The sequence below is a fragment of the Pristis pectinata genome, chromosome 5 (assembly GCF_009764475.1).
Source record: "Pristis pectinata isolate sPriPec2 chromosome 5, sPriPec2.1.pri, whole genome shotgun sequence".
Taxonomy (NCBI): Eukaryota; Metazoa; Chordata; class Chondrichthyes; order Rhinopristiformes; family Pristidae; genus Pristis; species Pristis pectinata.
In genome coordinates, this window is record NC_067409.1 from 7,505,644 (window position 1) to 7,524,695 (window position 19,052).

Consider the following 19,052-nt stretch of genomic DNA (forward strand, 5'->3'; position numbering starts at 1 on the left):
TGTGTGTGTGTGTGTGTGTCTCAGTATACATCCATCAGTTTGTCTCTCTCTGTTTACGTCTCTCTCTCTTTTTTTCCAACCCCTCTGCTTCCTCCCCCACCTCATTTCCTCCGTCGCTCCCTTTCATTCTCTCTCCCATTCCCTCCTCTACCCCTCCTCCTCCCCTCCTTCTCCCCTCCTTCTCCCCTTCCCTCCTCCCCTCCTTCTCCCCCCTCCTCCACCCCTCCTTCTCCCCCCTCCTTCTCCCCTCCTTCTCCCCTCCTCTACCCCTCCTCCTCCCCTCCTTCCCTTCCCTCCTCCCCTCCTTCTCCCCCCTCCTTCTCCCCTCCTTCTCCCCTTCCCTCCTCCCCTCCTTCTCCCCTCCTTCTCCCCTTCCCTCCTCCCCTCCTCCCTTCCTCCCTTCCTTCTCCCCTTCCCTCCTTCCCCTCCTTCTCCCCTCCTTCTCCCCCTTCTCCACACCTTCTCCCTCTCTGTCTCTCTTTCCCTCCTCCCCACCCCATCGAGTGTTAATAGCTGGAATTCTGCATCCCTGGTATGAAGTTCTGCGGTGCCTGCTTTCAATGCAGCTGCAAAATCAAAGAGAACGGATTATTAAATGTGTTTAATGAGACAGCTCATCAGTATTTGCAATAGTCATTCAGAACCACTCAGTAATCTCAGGCAACATCTTGAAATAACTCCTCCTCTTCCCTGCACTGGTGTTTTATTTTGGATTCATTCTGCAGCAGCTCTTTGCCCCTGTGTTCTCTCCCCCTTCTTGTCCTCGGTTTTGTTTTGTATATATTTCACTCGGATTTATTTTTTGTTGATCTTTTCATTTTCTCCTAGTGCTACAGAAGATGACACGGAGTCTGTGAAGGAGTCAGGGACGTGGCAACATCTCTCCCCCAGAGCAGCGATCTTCAGCAATGTCACCTACCTGACAGGAATTTAAAGTCGTTTTGCTTTTCTTCTCTCCGTTGGTTCACGGTGGTCCTTTGGCAGACTGACACCATGAATTCTTTGCTGATCGCCACTGTTTTGCTTCCTCTGGTAAGTATGAACCAAAGGGTTATTTAATTCTGCTCCCCCCCACCCCATCTCTCCCCCAGTGCCACTTAATTCGACAACATTGCACGTAATACTCTGTTAGATTAGGAATAACTGTGGTGCCTCAAATGGAAAATTTTTTGGTGAATAGGGACTGCAGGCATTTGGATAATCTGCGGTTTTATTTACTACAGACTGGATTTAAATCCATACGGACTTTATAGATTTCTGATTGTAAATCTGTGTCAGCTGTGGGCATTGTTCTTGTCTCTGAGCCCAATTGTTGTGCTTCAATTTCCCACTCATAAGCACCCAGAGAGAGTGCTGCCCTGTCAGAAGTGCAGTCCTACAGATGAGAGGTTAATTCGAAGGTCTGCCTGACTTGAAGGGTCCTATGTTTAGGAAGGGAGGGAATTTCTTCCCTGGTGGTCTAGGAAAAATTTATTCCACATTCAATCTTACTACAAGTTCTCTGTCATCTGGATTTTGTTATGTGGTATAAAACTTCCAACATTTACTGTTTTTATTTTAGATTTCCATCTTTGACTTTCACTCACCTGGAGTTTGTTGTTTGTGGGAGCTTGCTGCTGTTTTCAAAGGCTGTAGATTAACCAGGGACGAGCTGAATGAGATGTGAAAGTTGCTATATAAATGCAACTTTTTCTCTCTCCATTGATGTATTGTTTGGCACGCTGTAAGATAGAGGCATAGAGAAATACGGCAGGGAAGCAGACTCTTCGGCCCAACTGGTCCGTGCCGACAAAGGTGCCCATCTAAGCCAGTCTCATTTGCCCATGTTTGGCTCATATCCCTCCAAACCTTTCCTATCGTTATCCAAACGTCTTTTAAATGTTGTTATTGTACCTGCTTCAGCTACATTCTCTGGCAGCTCATTCCATATACGCACCACCCTCTGTGTGGAGAAGTTGCCCCTCAGGTTCCTATCAAATCTCTCCCCTCTCACCTTAAACCTATGCCCTCCAGTCCTTGATTCCTGTTCCCTGGGAAAAAGACTGTAGGCATTCACCCTTTCTATGCCCCTCATGATTTTATACACCTCTATAAGGTCACCCTTCCCAATCTCCTACATTCCAAGGAATAAAGTCCCAGCCTGCTCAACCTCTCCCTATAACTCAGGCCCTTGAGTCCCGGCAACATCCTTGTAAATCTTCTTTGCACTCTTTCTAGCTTAATGACGTCTTTCCTATAACAGGGTGACCAAAATTGTCCACGATACTCCAGGTGAGGCCTCACCAACGTCTTGTACAATGTTGTGAGATGAAAGTCTTTGAGCCATAATGCGGAAATTTTCTGTGGAATTTTTAATTCCTTTTTATCTAGGACATTTGGCAAGGGCAGAACATCGCTCTTCCTTAATTGTACTTGAACAGGATTGCTTGCCGGCCATGTCACAGTCACAGCTCCAGTAACCAGGGTTGGATCCTGACCTACCCTTCTGTCTGTGTGGAATTTGCACGTTCTCCCTGTGACCGCGTGTTTTTCCTCCGGGTGCTCCGGTTTCCTCCCACAACCCAATCCGTGTGGGCTGGTAGGTTAATTGGCCCCTGTAAATTGCCCCTTGGTGTGGGTGGATGGTGGGAGTATCAGGAGAGAATTCATAGAGTCATACAGCATGGGAACAGCAGGCACGATAGTGTAGCGGTTAGCGTGACGCTATTACAGTGCTGGCGATCCTGGTTCACTTCCGGCTGCTGTCTGTAAGGAGTTTGTATGTTCTCCCTGTGTCTGCGTGGGTTTCCTCCGGGTGCTCCGATTTCCTCCCACATTCCGAAAGATGTACATGTTAGGAAGTTGTGAGCGTGCTATGTTGGCGCCGGAAGCGTGGCGACACTTGCGGACTGCCCCCAGAACACTCTACGCAAAAGATGCATTTCACTGTGTGTTTTGATGTACATGTGACTAATAAAGAAATCTTATCTTGTCTTATAATAGGCCCTTCAGAATCAGAATCAGGTTTATTATCACTGACACATGTCGTGAAATGTGTTGTTTTGCAGCAGCAGTACAGTGCAAGACATAAAAATCTTTAGATTACAAAATAAATAAAAAGCACGAACAAAAAGAAAGAATGAGGTAGTGTTCATGGGTTCATGGACCGTTTAGAAATCTGATGGTGGAGGAGAAGAAGCTGTTCCTGAATCATTGAGTGTGGGTCTTCAGGCTCCTGTACTTCAGCCCAATTGGTCCATGCTGACCAGGATGCCCATTCAAGCTCGTCTCATTTGCCTGCATTTGGCCCATATCTCTGTAAACCTTTCCTATCCGACTGATGGGAACGTGAGCGAGGTTTGGTTACAGGGAAATAAGGGGGACATTGCAGTGTTGGGATTGCTCTGGAAGGCAGCATAGATTCAACGGGCCAAATGGTCCTCCTGTGTCATGAAGTATATGACAAATGTGACCATATATGGAAGCTCAGCGCTTGGTGCGGTTGCCAAGCCGCTTTCCTCCAGCTCGGTTGAGCCAGTTTACCAGGGGTTCGAGTAGGTAACTCAGGCTGCCACTCCCTCCAACGCACAAAGAGCAGGGCTCTCGAAAGGCGCAGCCCTGCGGGAAGGAAAGGCCAGGAAGGGAGGAGAGGGGGAGGGAGGTGGAGAGAGGGAGAGAAGGCGAGAGGAATGGAGGGTTGAGAGAAGTGGAGGGAAGAGGAGACGGAGGGGAGGAAGTGAGAGAGAAGATCAGGAGATGGAATGGGAGGAGAGTACCAGGCTGGAATGGGTGCAGGGCAGAAGCAAAATATGAGGGAAGGGGGGAAGAGGGAGAAATTGCTGAAAATAGTGAGGGGTTTAGATGGAGTTTGGAGAGAGACATGAGAGATTGGGGGAGGGTGAAGGGGGATGAGAAAAGGGGCATAGGGTCATAGAGTTAGCATGGAAACAGGCCCTTCGGCCCAACTGGTCCATGCCGACCAAGATGCCCCATCCAAGCTAGTCCCATTTGCCGGCGTTTGGCCCCTAACCTTCTAAACCTTCCCAATCCACGTCCCTGTCCAACAGTCTTTTGGAAGCTGTTATTGTACCTGCCTCAACCACTTCCTCTGGCAGCTCGTTCCAGATACCCACCCTCTGGGTGAAAAAGTTGCCCCTCAGGCTCCTGTTAAATCTCTCCCCTCTCACCCTAAACCTGTGTCCTCTAGTTCTTGATTCCCCAACCCTGGGAAAAAGACTGTGTGCATTCACCCTATCTATGCCCCTCATGATTTTCCTCAGTAGGGGTTACGGGCACACTTTCATCAGCCTCAGGGTCTCTGCCTTGCAAGGTCAGTGAAGCAGAGAGGTGGGTCTTCAGAACCTTGGGATTATTGAATCATGGATCACTGTAAGATTGCTTCCGTAACACAGTATTTCGGGAATTAGCTTTCATTTCACAGATACTCCTGATTTCTTGAGGGCAATTATTTCTTCCTGTGCATAGCTGCAGTGCTGATTCCTCATGGTGATCTTAGACAACTCACTTCCAAAGTAGCACTGAGGTAAAAAACTGGTTGTGATCTTCCTGATTGGTAGAACAGACCTGAGGGGCCGAATGGCCCACACCTGCTCTTATTTCTTATGTTTAAAACATTATGCTTCATGACATGGTATTATATAATGGTAAACCCCATTACATAACGGGACATAACATGATGCATTGCTCATGATATTATGCGTAGTGGTGTATGATATCAGATTACCTTGTATATATTTTTGTTCAGAGTCACACATCACAGAAACAGGCCCTTCAGCCCACTGAGTCTGTGCCAGCCATCAAGCACCCATTTACACTGATTCTACACTCCTATTTTATTAAAGAACATAGAACAGTACAGCACAGGAACAGGCCCTTCGGCCCACCATGTCTGTGCTGAACACCATGCTGAATTAAACCAAATCTCTCCTGCCTGCACATGATCCACATCCCTCCATTCCCCGCATGTTCATGTGTCTGTCTAACAGCCTCTTAAACACCACTATCGTATCTGCCTCCACCCCCACCCCCGGCAGCCCGTTCCAGGCACCCACCACTCTCTGTTCAATAAACTTGCCCCACGCATCTCCTTTAAACTTCCCCTCTCTCACCTTAAGTGTCCTCCGGTATTTGATATTTCCCCCACCCCCCAATCAACTCCCTCCCCCCACCGCCCCACCCCTAGATCCTACCACTCACCTGCAACCTAGGGGGCAATTTACAGAGGTCAATTAACCCACCAACCCACATGTTGGAAACCGGAGCATGCAAACTCCACACAGACAGCGCCCGAGGTCAGGACTGAACCCGGGTCTCTGGCGCTGTGAGTCAGCGGCTCCACCCGCTGCGCCACCGTGACGCCAGTATCCTGGCCTGTGTTTATCTCCCTGTCAACGTCACAGACTGGAGTCTTATTTCTCCCTGACCTCACCTTTATTGAGCACTTTCCGATCATTATCCAGCATGAGAGACGTACAGGGGAGCAAGCCGTTGCTCGTACTGTGTACACCAGGCAGTGTGGTGGGAGAGGGATTACAGCTGTGCTCGCAGCGCCCTGTCTTCTCCCGCTGCCGTCAAAGGGAACTGCAAGCAATTATTATGTTTTGTTCTGCAGAGCAGGCTCTGAGTCACAATGATTTGGGCTGTGTTTTGCAAAACTAATAGAACTGTTCGCCGTGCAGGCAAATGATCTAATCCTCGTGGGTGGGATTGCTGTGAATTATTCCTTCACTGTTAGGGAGGAGAGGGGGGAACAGGTCATTCTGGTAGCTGGGGGGAGGGGACGGAGATAATTGACCTTAAAGAGGTGTATAAAATCATGAGGGTGAATGCACACCCAAGGGAAAGGTAATCAAATGCCAGAGGGTGACGGGTTTAAGGTGAGAGAGGAGAGATTTAAAAGGGACCTGAGGGTCAACTTCTTCAAGCAGAGGGTCGTATGTCTATGGAACGAGATGCCAGAGAAAGTGATTCAGGCAGGTACAGTAACGACGTTTAAAAGACATTTGGATAAGAATATGGATAGGGAAGTTTGAGAGGGATATAGGCCAAACGCGGGCAAGTGGGACCAGCTTAGGTGGGGAGCTTGGTCAGCATGAGTGACAGGAGATACAGAGGCCTGAAGTCCCACACCACCAGGTTCTACTTCCCTTTAACCATTCGGTACTTGAACCGACCTGTACAACCCGAATCACTACCTCAGTATAGCAACACAGTGAGCATTTTGCACTACAATAGACTTTGTTGTTTTTTTTTGTTCTAATTGTGTTCTTTCTTGTAAAAATGGTGTTTAATTTAAGTTTATGTTTTTATTTTGAATGTTGTGTATCTGATGCTCTGTGCCTGTGATGCTGCTGCAAGTAAGTTTTTCATTGCACCTGTGCACACATGGACTTGTGCAGATGACAATAAACCCGACTTTGATTTTGACTTGTTGGGCTGAAGGGCCTGTTTCCTTTCTGTATACTCTACAGTTGACTCTGTAATTGCATAATCCCACACAACACCCACTGAATTTTTACTCCTATGTTGATGATCTCCTGTGAAATTGGACTATTTGACAGCATCCATGGAAAAAGAAACAGTTAATACTATTGGATGAAGACTCCTCTTCGTCAGAACTTGGAAGGAGGGAAGATATTTTAAACTGCAGAGCGAACTGCACGTTGAACGAGGAAATTCCTCATTAATCTACCAACAAAAGAAAAATTAAAAATAACTCTGTTTCTCTTTCTGGAGATGTTGACCGACCCACTGAGTGTTTCCAGCATTTTTTATTTTTATTTCAGATTTCCAGCATCTGCAGTTTTTTTAACTTTTCATTTCCCACACATTTACTTATTGCTGTGTTGGAGATACTATATAAATGCAAGAAGTTGTTGTTAATTGGTGTTTGGTTGGGCCTTTCCCACTCAAGGGCTGCCCTCAACCCCAGCAAACCACCCACCAGGTTCTGAGAGAAAATTGACCACACAAGGCAATTTTTCAATTTTTATTTTTGGTTATTTTCTTTTATTTTCATTATTATTCCACAAAATCGGGTATTTCTTTAAAAGCATTAACGTCGTATGTCAGAGCTGGACAGGACTATGAAGCTGGCAGATCAGGTGGCAGTGGTCTGAAGCATCGACTGATCATTTCCTTCCATAGATGCTGCCTGACCTGCTGAAATCCTCCAGCATTTTGGGTTTCTGGAGCATTGCATCCACCTACAGGAAAGATCTCAGGAAGCTTGAAAGAGTGCAGGGAAAATTTACACGGATGTTGCCTGGACTTGAGGACCTGAGTTATAGGGAACGGTTGAATAGGTTAGGACTTTATTCCCTGGAGTGCAGGAGAATGAGGGGAGATCTTACAGAGGTATACAAAATTATGAGGGGTATAGATAGGGTGAATGCATGCAGGCTTTTTCCCCTCAGGTTGGGTGAGACTAGAACTAGAGGACATAGGTTTAGGGTAAAAGGTGAAATAAGTCACCGGGGCTGGGCAGGATATATCCAAGGTTATTACCGGAAGCAAGGAAGAGATTGCTGCGCCTTTGGTGATGACCTTTGTGTCCTCACTGACCACAGGAGTAGCGCCAGATGATTGGAGGGTGGCAAATGTTGTTCCTTTGTTTAAGAAAGGGTGTAAAACCCTGGGAATTACAGACCAGTGAGTCTTACTTCAGTGGTGGGCAAATTACTGGACGAGATTCTTAGAGACAGGATTTATGGGCATAGGCTGATTAAGAACAGTCAGCATGACCTTGTGAGGGGCAGGTCGTGCCTCACGAGCCTGATTGAATTCTTTGAGGATGTGACGAAGCACATTGATGAAGGTTGAGCAGTGGATGTGGTGTACATGGATTTTAGTAAGGCATTTGGTAAGGTTCCTCATGGAAGGCTCATTCAGAAAGTCAGGAGGCATGGGATCCAGGGCAACTTGGTTGTGTAGATTCAGAATTGGCTCACTCATAGAAGACAGAGGGTGGTGGTAGATGGAGCGTATTCTGCCTGGAGGTCGGTGACCAGTGGTGTTCTGCAGGGATCTGTTCTGGGACCCCTGCTCTTTGTGATTTTTATAAATGACGGATGAGGATATGGAAGGGTGGGTTATAAGTTTGCTGATGATACAAAGGTTGGTGGTGTTGTGGATAGTGTAGAAGCTTGCTGTAGATTACAACAGGATATTGATAGAATGCAGAGCCGGGCTGAGAAGTGGCAGATGGAGTTCAACCCGGATGTGTGAAGTGATGTACTTCAGGAGATCAAATTTGTAGGCAGAATACAAGGTTAATGGCAGGACTCTTAGCAGTGTGGAGGAACAGAGGGATCTTGGGGTCCACGTCCATAAATCCCTCAAGGTTGCTGCACTGGTCGATAGGGTCGTTAAGAAGGCGTATGGAGTGTTGGCCTTCATTAGTCAGAGTATTGAGTTTAAGAGCCGCAAGGTGATGTTGCAGCTCTGGTTAAACCACACTTGGAGTATTGTGTTCAATTCTGGTTGCCTCATTATAGGAAGGATGTGGAAGCTTTAGAGAGGGTGCAGAGGAGATTTACCAGGATGTTGCCCGGATTGGAGAACATGTGTTATGAAGATAGGTTGAGCGAGCTAGGGTTTTTCTCTTTGGAGAGATGAGAGGTGACTTGATAGAGGTGTACAAGATGATAAGAGGCATAGATCGAGTGGACAGAGCCTTTTTCCCAGGGCGACAATGGCTAACACGAGGGGACATCATTTTAAGGTGATTGGAGGAAGGTATAAGGGGGATGTCAGGGGTAAGTTTTTTACACAGAGAGTGGTGGGTGCGTGGAACGCACTGCTGGCAGAGGTTGTGGAGGCAGATACATTAGGGACATTTAAGAGACTCTTAGATAAATACATGAATGATAGAAAAATAGGGGGCTATGTGGGAGGGAAGGGTTAGGTAACTCTTAGAGCAGGATAAAATGTCGGCACAACATTGTGGGTTGAAGGACCTGTTCTGTGCTGTAGTGTTCTACGTTCTATATAAGGGGAATCTGAGGGGGAACTTCTCCACAGAGGAAGATGCGAGTGTGGAAGGAGCTCCCAGCGGAAGAGGTGGGTGCGGGTTCAGTCGTAACATGTAAGAGAAGTTTGGACAGGTACATGGATGGGAAGGGTTTGGAGGGACATGGTCCAGGTGCAGGTAGATGGGACTAGGCAGAGGATCAGGTCAGCATGGACTGGATGGGCCAAAGGGCTTGTTTCTGAGCTGGAGCACTCTCTGAGTCTATGACTCTTATTTCCAGCATCCGCAGAATCTCTTGAGCAACCATAGCAGAGGCGTCTGTAACGAGAAGACATAGGTTTAAGGTGAACAGTAAGAGGTTTAGTGGGGGATCCAAGGAAGAATTTTTTCACCCACAGGGTGCTTGGAATCTGGAACGCACAACCTTAGGGGGTGGTGGAGGCAGAGACTCTCGCAACATTTAAGAAGAGCATGTTAATTGCCAAAGCATAGAAGGCGAGGGACCAGGTGCTGGTATATAGGATTAATATCGATGGGTTATTGATGGTCAGCATGGACATAGTCATAGAGTTATACAGCACGGAAACAGGCCCTTCAGCCCAACTCCTTCCTGCCAGCCCAGTTGTCTACTTGAGCTAGTCCCATTTGCCCGTGCTTACCCCACATTCCTCTAAACTTTTCCTATCCATGTACCTGCCTAAATGTCTTTTAAATGTTGTAACTGTACCCACCTCTACCACTTCCTCTGGCAGCTCGTTCCACATACCCACCGTTCTCTGAGTGAAAAACTTGCCCCTCAGGTCCCTTTTAAATCTTTACCCTCCCACCTTAAACCTAAGTTTTAGATTCCCCTACCCTGGGATAAAACACTGTGACAATTCACCTAATCTATGCCCCTCATGATTTTATAAACCTTGAGAAGGTCACCCCTGGGGCAGGTACGGTAGTGTAGCAGTTAGCGTGTCGCTATTACAGCACCAGCGAGCTGGGTTTAATTCCGGCCGCCGTCTGTAAGGAGTTTGTACGTTCTCCCCGTGTCTGCGTGGGTTTCCTCCGGGTGATCCGGTTTTCTCCCACATTCCAAAGACGTACAGGTCAGGAAGTTGTGGGCATGCTATGTTGGTGCCAGAAGCGTGGCGACACTTGCGGGCTGCCCCCAGAACACTCTACACAAAAGATGCATTTCACTGTGTGTTTCGATGTACTTGTGACTAATAAAGATATCTTATCTCAGCCACCAGTGCTCCAGGGAAAACAGTCCTAGCCTATCTAGTCTGTCCTTATATGTCAAGTCCTCCAGTGCTGGTAACATCTTCGTGAATCCTTTCTGCACCTTTCCTAGTTTAATGACATCCTTCCTTTATACGGGCGACCAGCACTGCTCACAATACTCCAAATGTGGTCTTACCAACGTCTTACACAGTTGTAACATGACATCCCAATTCCTGTACTCAATGCCCAATCTGATGAAGGCAAGCGTGCCAGACACTTTCTTCACCATGTCCCCATGGTGGGCCGAAGGGCTTGGTTCTTCATTGTTTGACTCTATGACCAAACATTTGGTTTCCCTAAAGTGGAGCTTAGGTAAAATCAGAAATATCAACCCTTGCAGGCTTCACTTTCATTATTTCTTCAATAAAATCTTTACTTTGAGTTCCTGTGATCACTAATCAATTTTGTTCTCACCCCATCCCACCCCCACTCTTCCTCTCCTGCCCCTTTTCCCACCATTGGATCAGTGACCAACACATCCCATGAAGAAATGGGATTGGTCAGGAGCCTGTTTTGAAAGCCACATGGAGAATTCTTTGAGGAAAAAATACATGTAAATTCGGCCTGGTTGGTATTGAGTTTTATCTGTGAGAAACGGTGAGAAAGCATTTTTCTGTGGGCCTTTGGGGGATGTATTTTTGTTTTTTTTAACCCATTGAACCCAAAAAATTCAAGCTGCAGCCTTACGCGCCAAACCTGAGAGTGGATGAGGGAGGTCATTTGGCCCATCCAGGGATATCAATGGACAACTTTGCCAACATAGCCCTAATGGTCAACCACCCCATGCCTGCATTTTGGCTGAAAACCACCGTGATTTTACAGTACTGTGTCCAGTTCTGGTTGTCTCATTATAGGAAGGATGTGGAGGCGTTGGAAAGGGTGCAGAGGAGATTTACCAGGATGCTGCCTGGATTAGAGAGTATGGATTATGAGGAGAGACTAAAGGAGCTAGGGCTTTACTCATTGGAGAGAAGGAGGATGAGGGGAGATATGATAGAGGTGTACAAAATATTAAGAGGAATAGATAGAGTGGACAGCCAGCGCCTCTTTCCCAGGGCACCAATGCTCAATACAAGAGGGCATGGCTTTAAGGTAGTGGGTGGGAAGTTCAAGGGAGATGTCAGAGGAAGGTTTTTCACCCAGAGAGTGGTTGGTGCATGGAATGCGCTGCCTGGGGTGGTGGTGGAGACTGATACATTGGTCAAGTTCAAGAGATTGTTAGATAAGCATATGGAGGAATTTAAGATAGAGGGATATGTAGGAGGAAGGGGTTAGATAGTCTTAGGCATGGTTTGAAGGTCGGCACAACATGGTGGGCCGAAGGGCCTGTATGGTGCTGTATTGTTCTATGGTTCTATGGTTCTATGGTTTTGGTATTGGTATTGGTTTATTTGTGTCATTTGTACCAAGGTACAGTGAAAAACTTGTCTTGCATACCAATCGTACAGGTCAATTCATTACACAGTGCAGTTACATTGGGTTAGTACAGAGTGCATTGATGTAGTACAGGTAAAAACAATAACAGTACAGAGTAAAGTGTCACAGCTACAGAGAAAGTGCAGTGCAATAAGGTGCAAGGTCACAACAAGGTAGATCGTGAGGTCAGAGTCCATCTCATCGTATAAGGGAAAGGTTCAGTAGTCTTTATCGGTGAAACTGCGACTCTCTCGGGATCAGGACAATATCCCAGTGGTGATATTAGCCTTGGAAGGCTCCAAGTTAAAGGTCACATTAGAAGGGACAGGTATTAGTCCTTGACACTATGACAGGAACCACTGACTTTAAGGTCTACCCAGCTTTATCCTGTAGTTAGAGCCACTGCCTCACTGCTCCAGAGACCTGGGTTTGATCCTGACCTCCACTGCTGTCTGTGTGGAGTTTGTACGTTCTCCCTGTGACTGCGTGGGTTTCTCCTGAGTGCTCCGGTTTCCTCCCACATCCTAAAGATGTGCAGGTTGGTTAATTGGCCACTACAGATGACCTTTCAGTGACAAAAGGGCATGTTGGAGACAATTGCTTCCAGGTTTACAAAGAAATTGAGACTGGCGGAATCCCTCCCCTGGGGGCTGGCATAGACCAGATGGACCGAGTGGCTTCCTTCTGTGTTATCAGCAACAACTCTGGATGAATGTGAGGTGTTGCATTTTGGCAGGTCAAATGTATGGGGAAAGTATACAGTAAGTAGTAGGAACCTTGGGAGCAGTGAGGTACAGAGAGATCTTGGGATGCAAGTCCATGGCTCCCTGAAAGTGGCAGCACAAGTTGCTAGGGTGGTGAAAAAGATGTGCGGCATGCCTGCCTTCATTGGTCGGGGTGTTGAGTATAAAACTCGGGAAGTCATGTTGCAGCCACATTTGGGGTATTGTGTATAGATCAGGTCACCCCATTATAGGAAGGATGTGGAGGCTTTGGAGAGGGTGCAGGAGAGGTTCACCAGGATGCTGCCTGGTTTGGACAGTATTGGCTATAAGGAGAGGTCGGACAAAGTTGGATTGTTTTCTCTGGAGCGTCAAAGAGTTGTGGACACATCCCAGCACATGACGGAAACCAGCCTCCCCTCCGTGGACTCTGTCTATACCTCTCGCTGCCTTGGTGTAGCAGCCAGCATAATCAGAGACCCCATCCACTCGGGTCATTCTCTCTTCTCTCCTCTCCCAGAAGATACAGGAGCCTGAGGGCACGTACCACCAGGCTCAAGGACAGCTTCTATCCCACGGTGATAAGACTATTGAATGGTTCCCTTATAGGATGAGATGGACTCTTGACCTCACAAACTACCTTGTTATGACCTTGCACTTTATTGTCTACCTGTACTGCACTTCCCTGTGTAGCTGTGACGCTTTACTCTGTATTCTGTTATTGTTTTACCCTGTACTACCTCAATGCACTGTGTAATGAATTGACCTGTACGATCGGTACGCAAGACAAGTTTCTCACTGTACCTCGGTACAAGTGACAATAATAAACCAATACCAGAGGCTGAGAGGAGACCTGATGGAAGTTTATAAAACTATACGAGGCAGAGTCTTTTTCCCAGGGTGGAAATGTCAAATACTGGAGAGCATAGGTTTAAGGAGAGAGAGAAAGTTTAAGGAAGATGTGCAGGGGAGCATTTTTTACACAGAGAGAGGTAGGTGCCTGGAACGAGCTGCCAGGGGAGGTGGTGGAAGCTAATACAATAGCAACATTTAAGAGGCATTTGGACAGACACATGAACAGAAAGGGAGTAGAGGGATATGGACCACAGGCGGGCAGATGGGATTAGTTTAATTTGGCTTCATGATCAGTGCAGACATCATGGGCCGTTGTACTGTTCTGCATTTTACAGTATGTTTTATGTTTACCTGAGGGCCAGCAACTCTGAGTCGATGAATATTTTTCGGAAGAGCTTGGCAGATTCTTCAGATTCATTTTAAATTTGTTGTCAATGAAATTCCTTGCTCAGATGAAGCTCACAGAGCAAACAGCAGACATGGTAGTAGATAAATAAAGCAATAACGATAACAATGATTCCTGAGAAACAGGGGCTTGGAAGGTTGCAGAGCATAGTTGGAGAATGGTGGAGCTGAGGTTACAACCAGATCAGCCATGATCTTATTAAATGGCGGAGGGGGCGAGATTCTGCTCGTTTGTAAGTTTGTATGTAACTGATGTCAGCAGAAAATCAAACCAAAGCCACAGGCGGGCTGCGTTTACATTGATTCCCACTCTGCTTGAATCTTAATCATCTGGGTGCAAAGTTATTAACAAAATAGACATTACAGATCCTGAGGAGGTGATTGTTTCAGGTAGAGATCTCCCACCTTTGCTCTTGGAGGTACACTCTCAAAACAAGGGGTCGGGTAACTGAGACCAAATCTGTGTAAAAATAAACAGCTGGAAGAACCCAGCGAATTGAGCAGCATCTGTGGAGGGAGAGGGCCGGTCAAGGTTTTAAGATAAGATAAGATTTCTTTATTAGTCATACGTACGCTGAAACACACAGTGAAATACATCTTTTGCGTAGAGTGTTCTGGGGGCAGCCCATTAGTGTCGCCACGCTTCCGGTGCCAACATAGCATGTCCACAACTTCCTAACCCGTACGTCTTTGGAATGTGGGAGGAAAACGGAGCACCCGGAGGAAACCCACGCAGACACGGGGAGAACATACAAACTCCTTACAGACAGTGGCCGGATTTGAACCCGGGTTGCTGACACTGTAAAGTGTTATGCTAACCACTACACTACTGTGCAGTTCGAGACACGGTTTGGGTTGAGACGCTGCATCAAGAATCTGCATGTAAAACGGGAGTAAAAGTGCATAGTTCCTTGAAAGTGGCATTGCAGGTATTGGTTTATTATTGTCACTTGAAACCGAGGTACAGTGAAACTTGTCTTGCATACCGTTCGTACAGGTCTATTCATTACCCAGTGCAGATACATTGAGTTAGTACAGAGTGCATTGAGATAGTACAGGTAAAAGCAATAACAGAATACAGAGTAAAGTGTCACAGGTAGACAGGATGGTGAGGAAGGCTTTTGGCACACTGGCCTTCATCAGTCAGGCCATCATCTCTACCTGAAACAACCACCTCCTCAGGATCTGTAATGTCTATTTTTTTAATAACTTTGCACCCAGATGATTAAGATTCAAGCAGAGTGGGAATCAATGTAAACGCAGCCCGCCTGTGGCTTTGGTTTGATTTTCTGCTGACATCAGTTACATACAAACTTACAAACGAGCAGAATCTCGCCCCCTCCGCCATTTAATAAGATCATGGCTGATCTGGTTGTAACCTCAGCTCCACCATTCTCCAACTATGCTCTGCAACCTTTCAAGCCCCTGTTTCTCAGGAATCATTGTTGTTGTTATTGCTGTATTTATCTATTGCCATGTCTGCTGTTTGCTCTGTGAGCTTCATCTGAGTAAGGAATTTCATTGACAACAAATTTAAAATGAATCTGAAGAATCTGAGTATAGAAATTGGGATGTTATGTTGCAGTTGTACACGACATTGGTGAGGCCACAATTGGAATATTGTGCTCAGTTTTGGTTACGCTGCTGTAGGAAGGACGCCATTAAGTTGGAAGGAGTCCAGCGGAGATTTACAAGGATGTTGCCAGGACTCGAGGGACTGCTACACAGAGAAATTGAGTGGGCTAGGACTTTAAGATTAAGATCTTTTTAAGATATCTTTATTAGTCACGTGTACATCCAAACCACACAGTGAAATGCATCTTTTGCGTAGAGTGTTCTGGGGGCAGCCCACAAATGTCACCACATTTCTGGCACCAACACAGCATGCCCACAACTTCCTAACCCGTACGTCTTTGGAATGTGGGAGGAAACCGGAGCACCCGGAGGAAACCCACGCAGACACGGGGAGAACGTACAAACTCCTTACAGACAGCGGCGGGAATTGAACCTGGGTCGTTTTAGTCGTCAGAGTGTAGGAGGTGATCACATTGAGGTGTATAAGATCATGAGGGTCATAGATAGGGTCTTTTTCTCAGGGTTGGGGAATCAAGGGCACAGGTTTAAAGTGAGAGGGGAGAGATTTAATAGGGACCAGAGGGGCAACTTCTTCATGCAGAGAGTGGTGATTAGAATGGAACAAACAGCCAGAGGAGAAATAAAGGACCGCAGATGCTGGAATCTAGCTGGAAAACACGATGATGCTGGAGGAACTCAGCAGGCCAGGCAGCATCAGTGGAGAAAAGCAGGCGGTCAACGTTTCGGGTCAGGACCCGTCTTCAGGACTGAAGATAGGAAAAGGGGGAAGCCCAATATAAATGGAGGAAAAAGCAGAGCAGTGATAGGTGGACAAAAGAGGGGAGGCGGGGTGGGCACAGGGTGGTGATAGGTAGATGCAGGTAAGAGGTAGTGATAGGCAGGTGCGGGGGAGGAGAGGAGAGCAGATCCACCGGGGGATGGTCAAAGGTAAGGGGTAGAAAAAAGAGAGAGAGGCTGGGAAAAGGAAGAAAAGAAGAGGCGTGATTGGGGGTGTGTGTGGAGGGTGGGGGGCACCCCTTCAGGCAGAGAAAGAGGTTGAGGCAGGTTTATTAACAATATTCAAATGATACTTGGACAAGTACATGGATAGGAAAGGTTATGGGCCAAACGCAGGCAAATGGGACTAGCTTGGACGGGGCATCGTGGGCATGACAGGGACGAGATGGGCTGAAGGGCCTGTTTCTGTATGTGACTCTATGGCTGATTCACTCGTCTGATACTCAACATACAAGTTAAATTGGGGAGGGTTTGGAGTCCATTAATAGTTCATATTTCATCTCCATTTGCACTCATTAGGTTGTTCAAAACTAGAGGGCATAGCTTTAAAGTGAGAGGGGGAAAGTTCAAAGGAGATGTGCGGGGCAGGTTTTTTACACAGACGGTGGTGGGTGCCTGGAATGTGCTGCCAGGAGTGGTGGTGGAGGCAGATACGATGGTGGCATTTAAGAGGCTTTTAGATAGGCAGATGAATACACAGAGAACGGAGGGATATTGATAATGTGTAGGCTGAAGGGATTAATTTAATTTGACATCGTGCTCAGCACGGACATCGTGGGCCGAAGGGCCTGTTCCTGTGCTGTACTATTCTATGATCTCTGTTCTAAAACCCTGATTGATCTCTTTGCTTGACCCTGATCTCCCAGGGGTTACACTGTCCAGTGGGTGGTGTTGGGTAGGTGACCAGGGACTGGAAGGGTTATGAGGTCACATTACCAGTGCTGTTCCCGGTTATAAGAAATCTAAGGGTGATAGAGATGACGGCCTTAGGATGCTTTGTTTGGATAGTAGAGACAGAGAATGGTGCAGAGCATCTAGAATTAGATGACACTTGTTAAGCTCAGATAATTAGAGATGGGCTCAGGAACAAATTGTACGTGGACACTGGATTCACAGTTGCCACATTTCAAGAATGATAGAACAGTATAGCACAGGAACAGGCCCTTCGGCCCATCATGTTGTGCCGAACTAATTAAGTTAGTTTCACCTAATCCCTTCTGCCTGCACATGGTCCATATCCCTCTGTTCCCTGCATGTTCATCTTAGAGCCTCTTAAATATGCCTCTATAGTATCTGCCTCCACCAGCACATTCCAGGCACCCAACACTCTCTGTGTAAAAGAAAACTTGCCCCGCACATCTCCTTTGAACTTTCCCCCTCCCACTTTAAATACATGCCCTTTAGTATTAGACATTTCAACCTTGGGAAAAAGATACCAGCTATCTATGCCCCTCATAATCTTATAAATTTCTGTCAGGTCTCCCCTCAGCCTCTGACACTCCAGAGAAAACAACCCAAGTTTGTCCAACCTCTCCTTATAGCTCATACCCTCTAATCCAGGCAGCATCCTGGTGAACCTTTTCTGCACCCTCTCCAAAGCCTCCACATCCTTCCTATAATGGGGTGACCAGAACTGAATGCAATACTCTAGAAGCGGCCTAACCAGAGTTTTCTAAAGCTGCAACATAATTTCCTGACTCTTGAACTCACTGCCTCAACTAATAAAGGCAAGCATGTTGTATGCCTTCTTTACCACCCTATCAACCTGTGCAGCCACTCTCAGAGAGCTAAGAACTTGGAACCCAAGATTCCTGATGTGATCTGATCCATCGTAGATCCAAACACCCAGGTTTGATCCTGACAACGGGTGCTGTCTGTGTGGAGTTTGCACGTTCTCCCTGTGGCTGCGTGAGTTTCCTCTGGGTAGGTGGGTCAAAGAGCAGAAGGTACATGGGAGGGTTCAAAGGACATCATTTTTTTCTTACGTGGAGACGTTTTGGATGCTATAAGGATACTGGAAATAATGAATCAGGGCTTCCAGGAGGGAATTGGATAGGCCTTTTGAGAGTGACAGGACAAAAGCAGGATTGCTTTCCCATACTTCCTATATGACAAAGAAGGAGGCCATTTGGTCCATCAGGTCCATGCCAGCTCACAGAGCAATCCCATTCCCTGCCAACTCCCCTGCATCTTCCTCTCCTCACATTCCCATTTGCAGCCCCTAGATTTTACTACCCATTTACAGACAACTTGCAGCCACTAATTAGCCCACCAACTCACACATCTTTGGGATATGGGAGGAACCCAGGGGGAAACCCACGCGGTAACAGGGAGAACGTGCAAACTCCACACAGACAGTGCTGGAGGTCAGGATCGAACCTAGGTTGCTGGAGCTGTGTGGCAGCGGTTTTACCACCTGTGCCACTGTGCTGCCACATTTGTTTAACATTTATTTTATAAGGACTTGACATGGATTTAGAGTCATAAGAGTTACAGAGTAATACAACGCGGAAACAGGCCCTTCGGCCCAACTCGTCCATGCCGACCAAGATGCCCATCTAAGCTTGTCCCAGTTGCCCCTGTTTGGCCTGTATCCCTCTAAACCTTTCCTATCCATGTACCTGTCCAAGTGTCTTTTCAATGTTGTTAATGTACCTGCCTCAGCCACCTCCTCTGGCAGCTCACTCTATATACGCACCACTCTCTGCATGAAAAAGTTGCCCCTCAGGTCCCTTTTCAGGCATGGTAGTGTAGACAGGCACGGTAGCGCAGTGGTTAACGTAATGATATTACAGCGCCAGCGACCCGTGTTCAATTCTGGCCGCTGTCTGTGAGGAGTTTGTACGTTCTCCCCGTGTCTGCATGGGTTTCCTCCGGGTGCTCAAGTTTCCTCCCACATTCCAAAAGATGTACGTGTTAGGAAGTTGTGGGCATGCTATGTTGGCACTGGAAGCGTGGCAACACTTGTGGGCTGCCCCCAGAACACTCCACACAAAAAGATGCATTTCATTGTGTGTTTCGATGTACGTATGACTAAT

General features: G+C 47.0%; 1 protein-coding gene across 3 annotated transcripts in view; it reads left to right on the plus strand.

Annotated features, from left to right (window-relative positions):
* LOC127570154 (pituitary adenylate cyclase-activating polypeptide type I receptor-like) overlaps window positions 1–19,052 on the plus strand; it is a 229,968-nt gene that overhangs the window by 51,766 nt on the left and 159,150 nt on the right. For all 3 annotated transcript variants that reach the window (XM_052015398.1, XM_052015400.1, XM_052015401.1), the window contains exon 3: window positions 829–1,032. In XM_052015398.1, coding sequence (XP_051871358.1) covers window positions 994–1,032 — 39 coding nt within the window. In that variant the 5' untranslated portion in view covers window positions 829–993. The remainder of the gene's footprint in view (window positions 1–828; window positions 1,033–19,052) is intronic.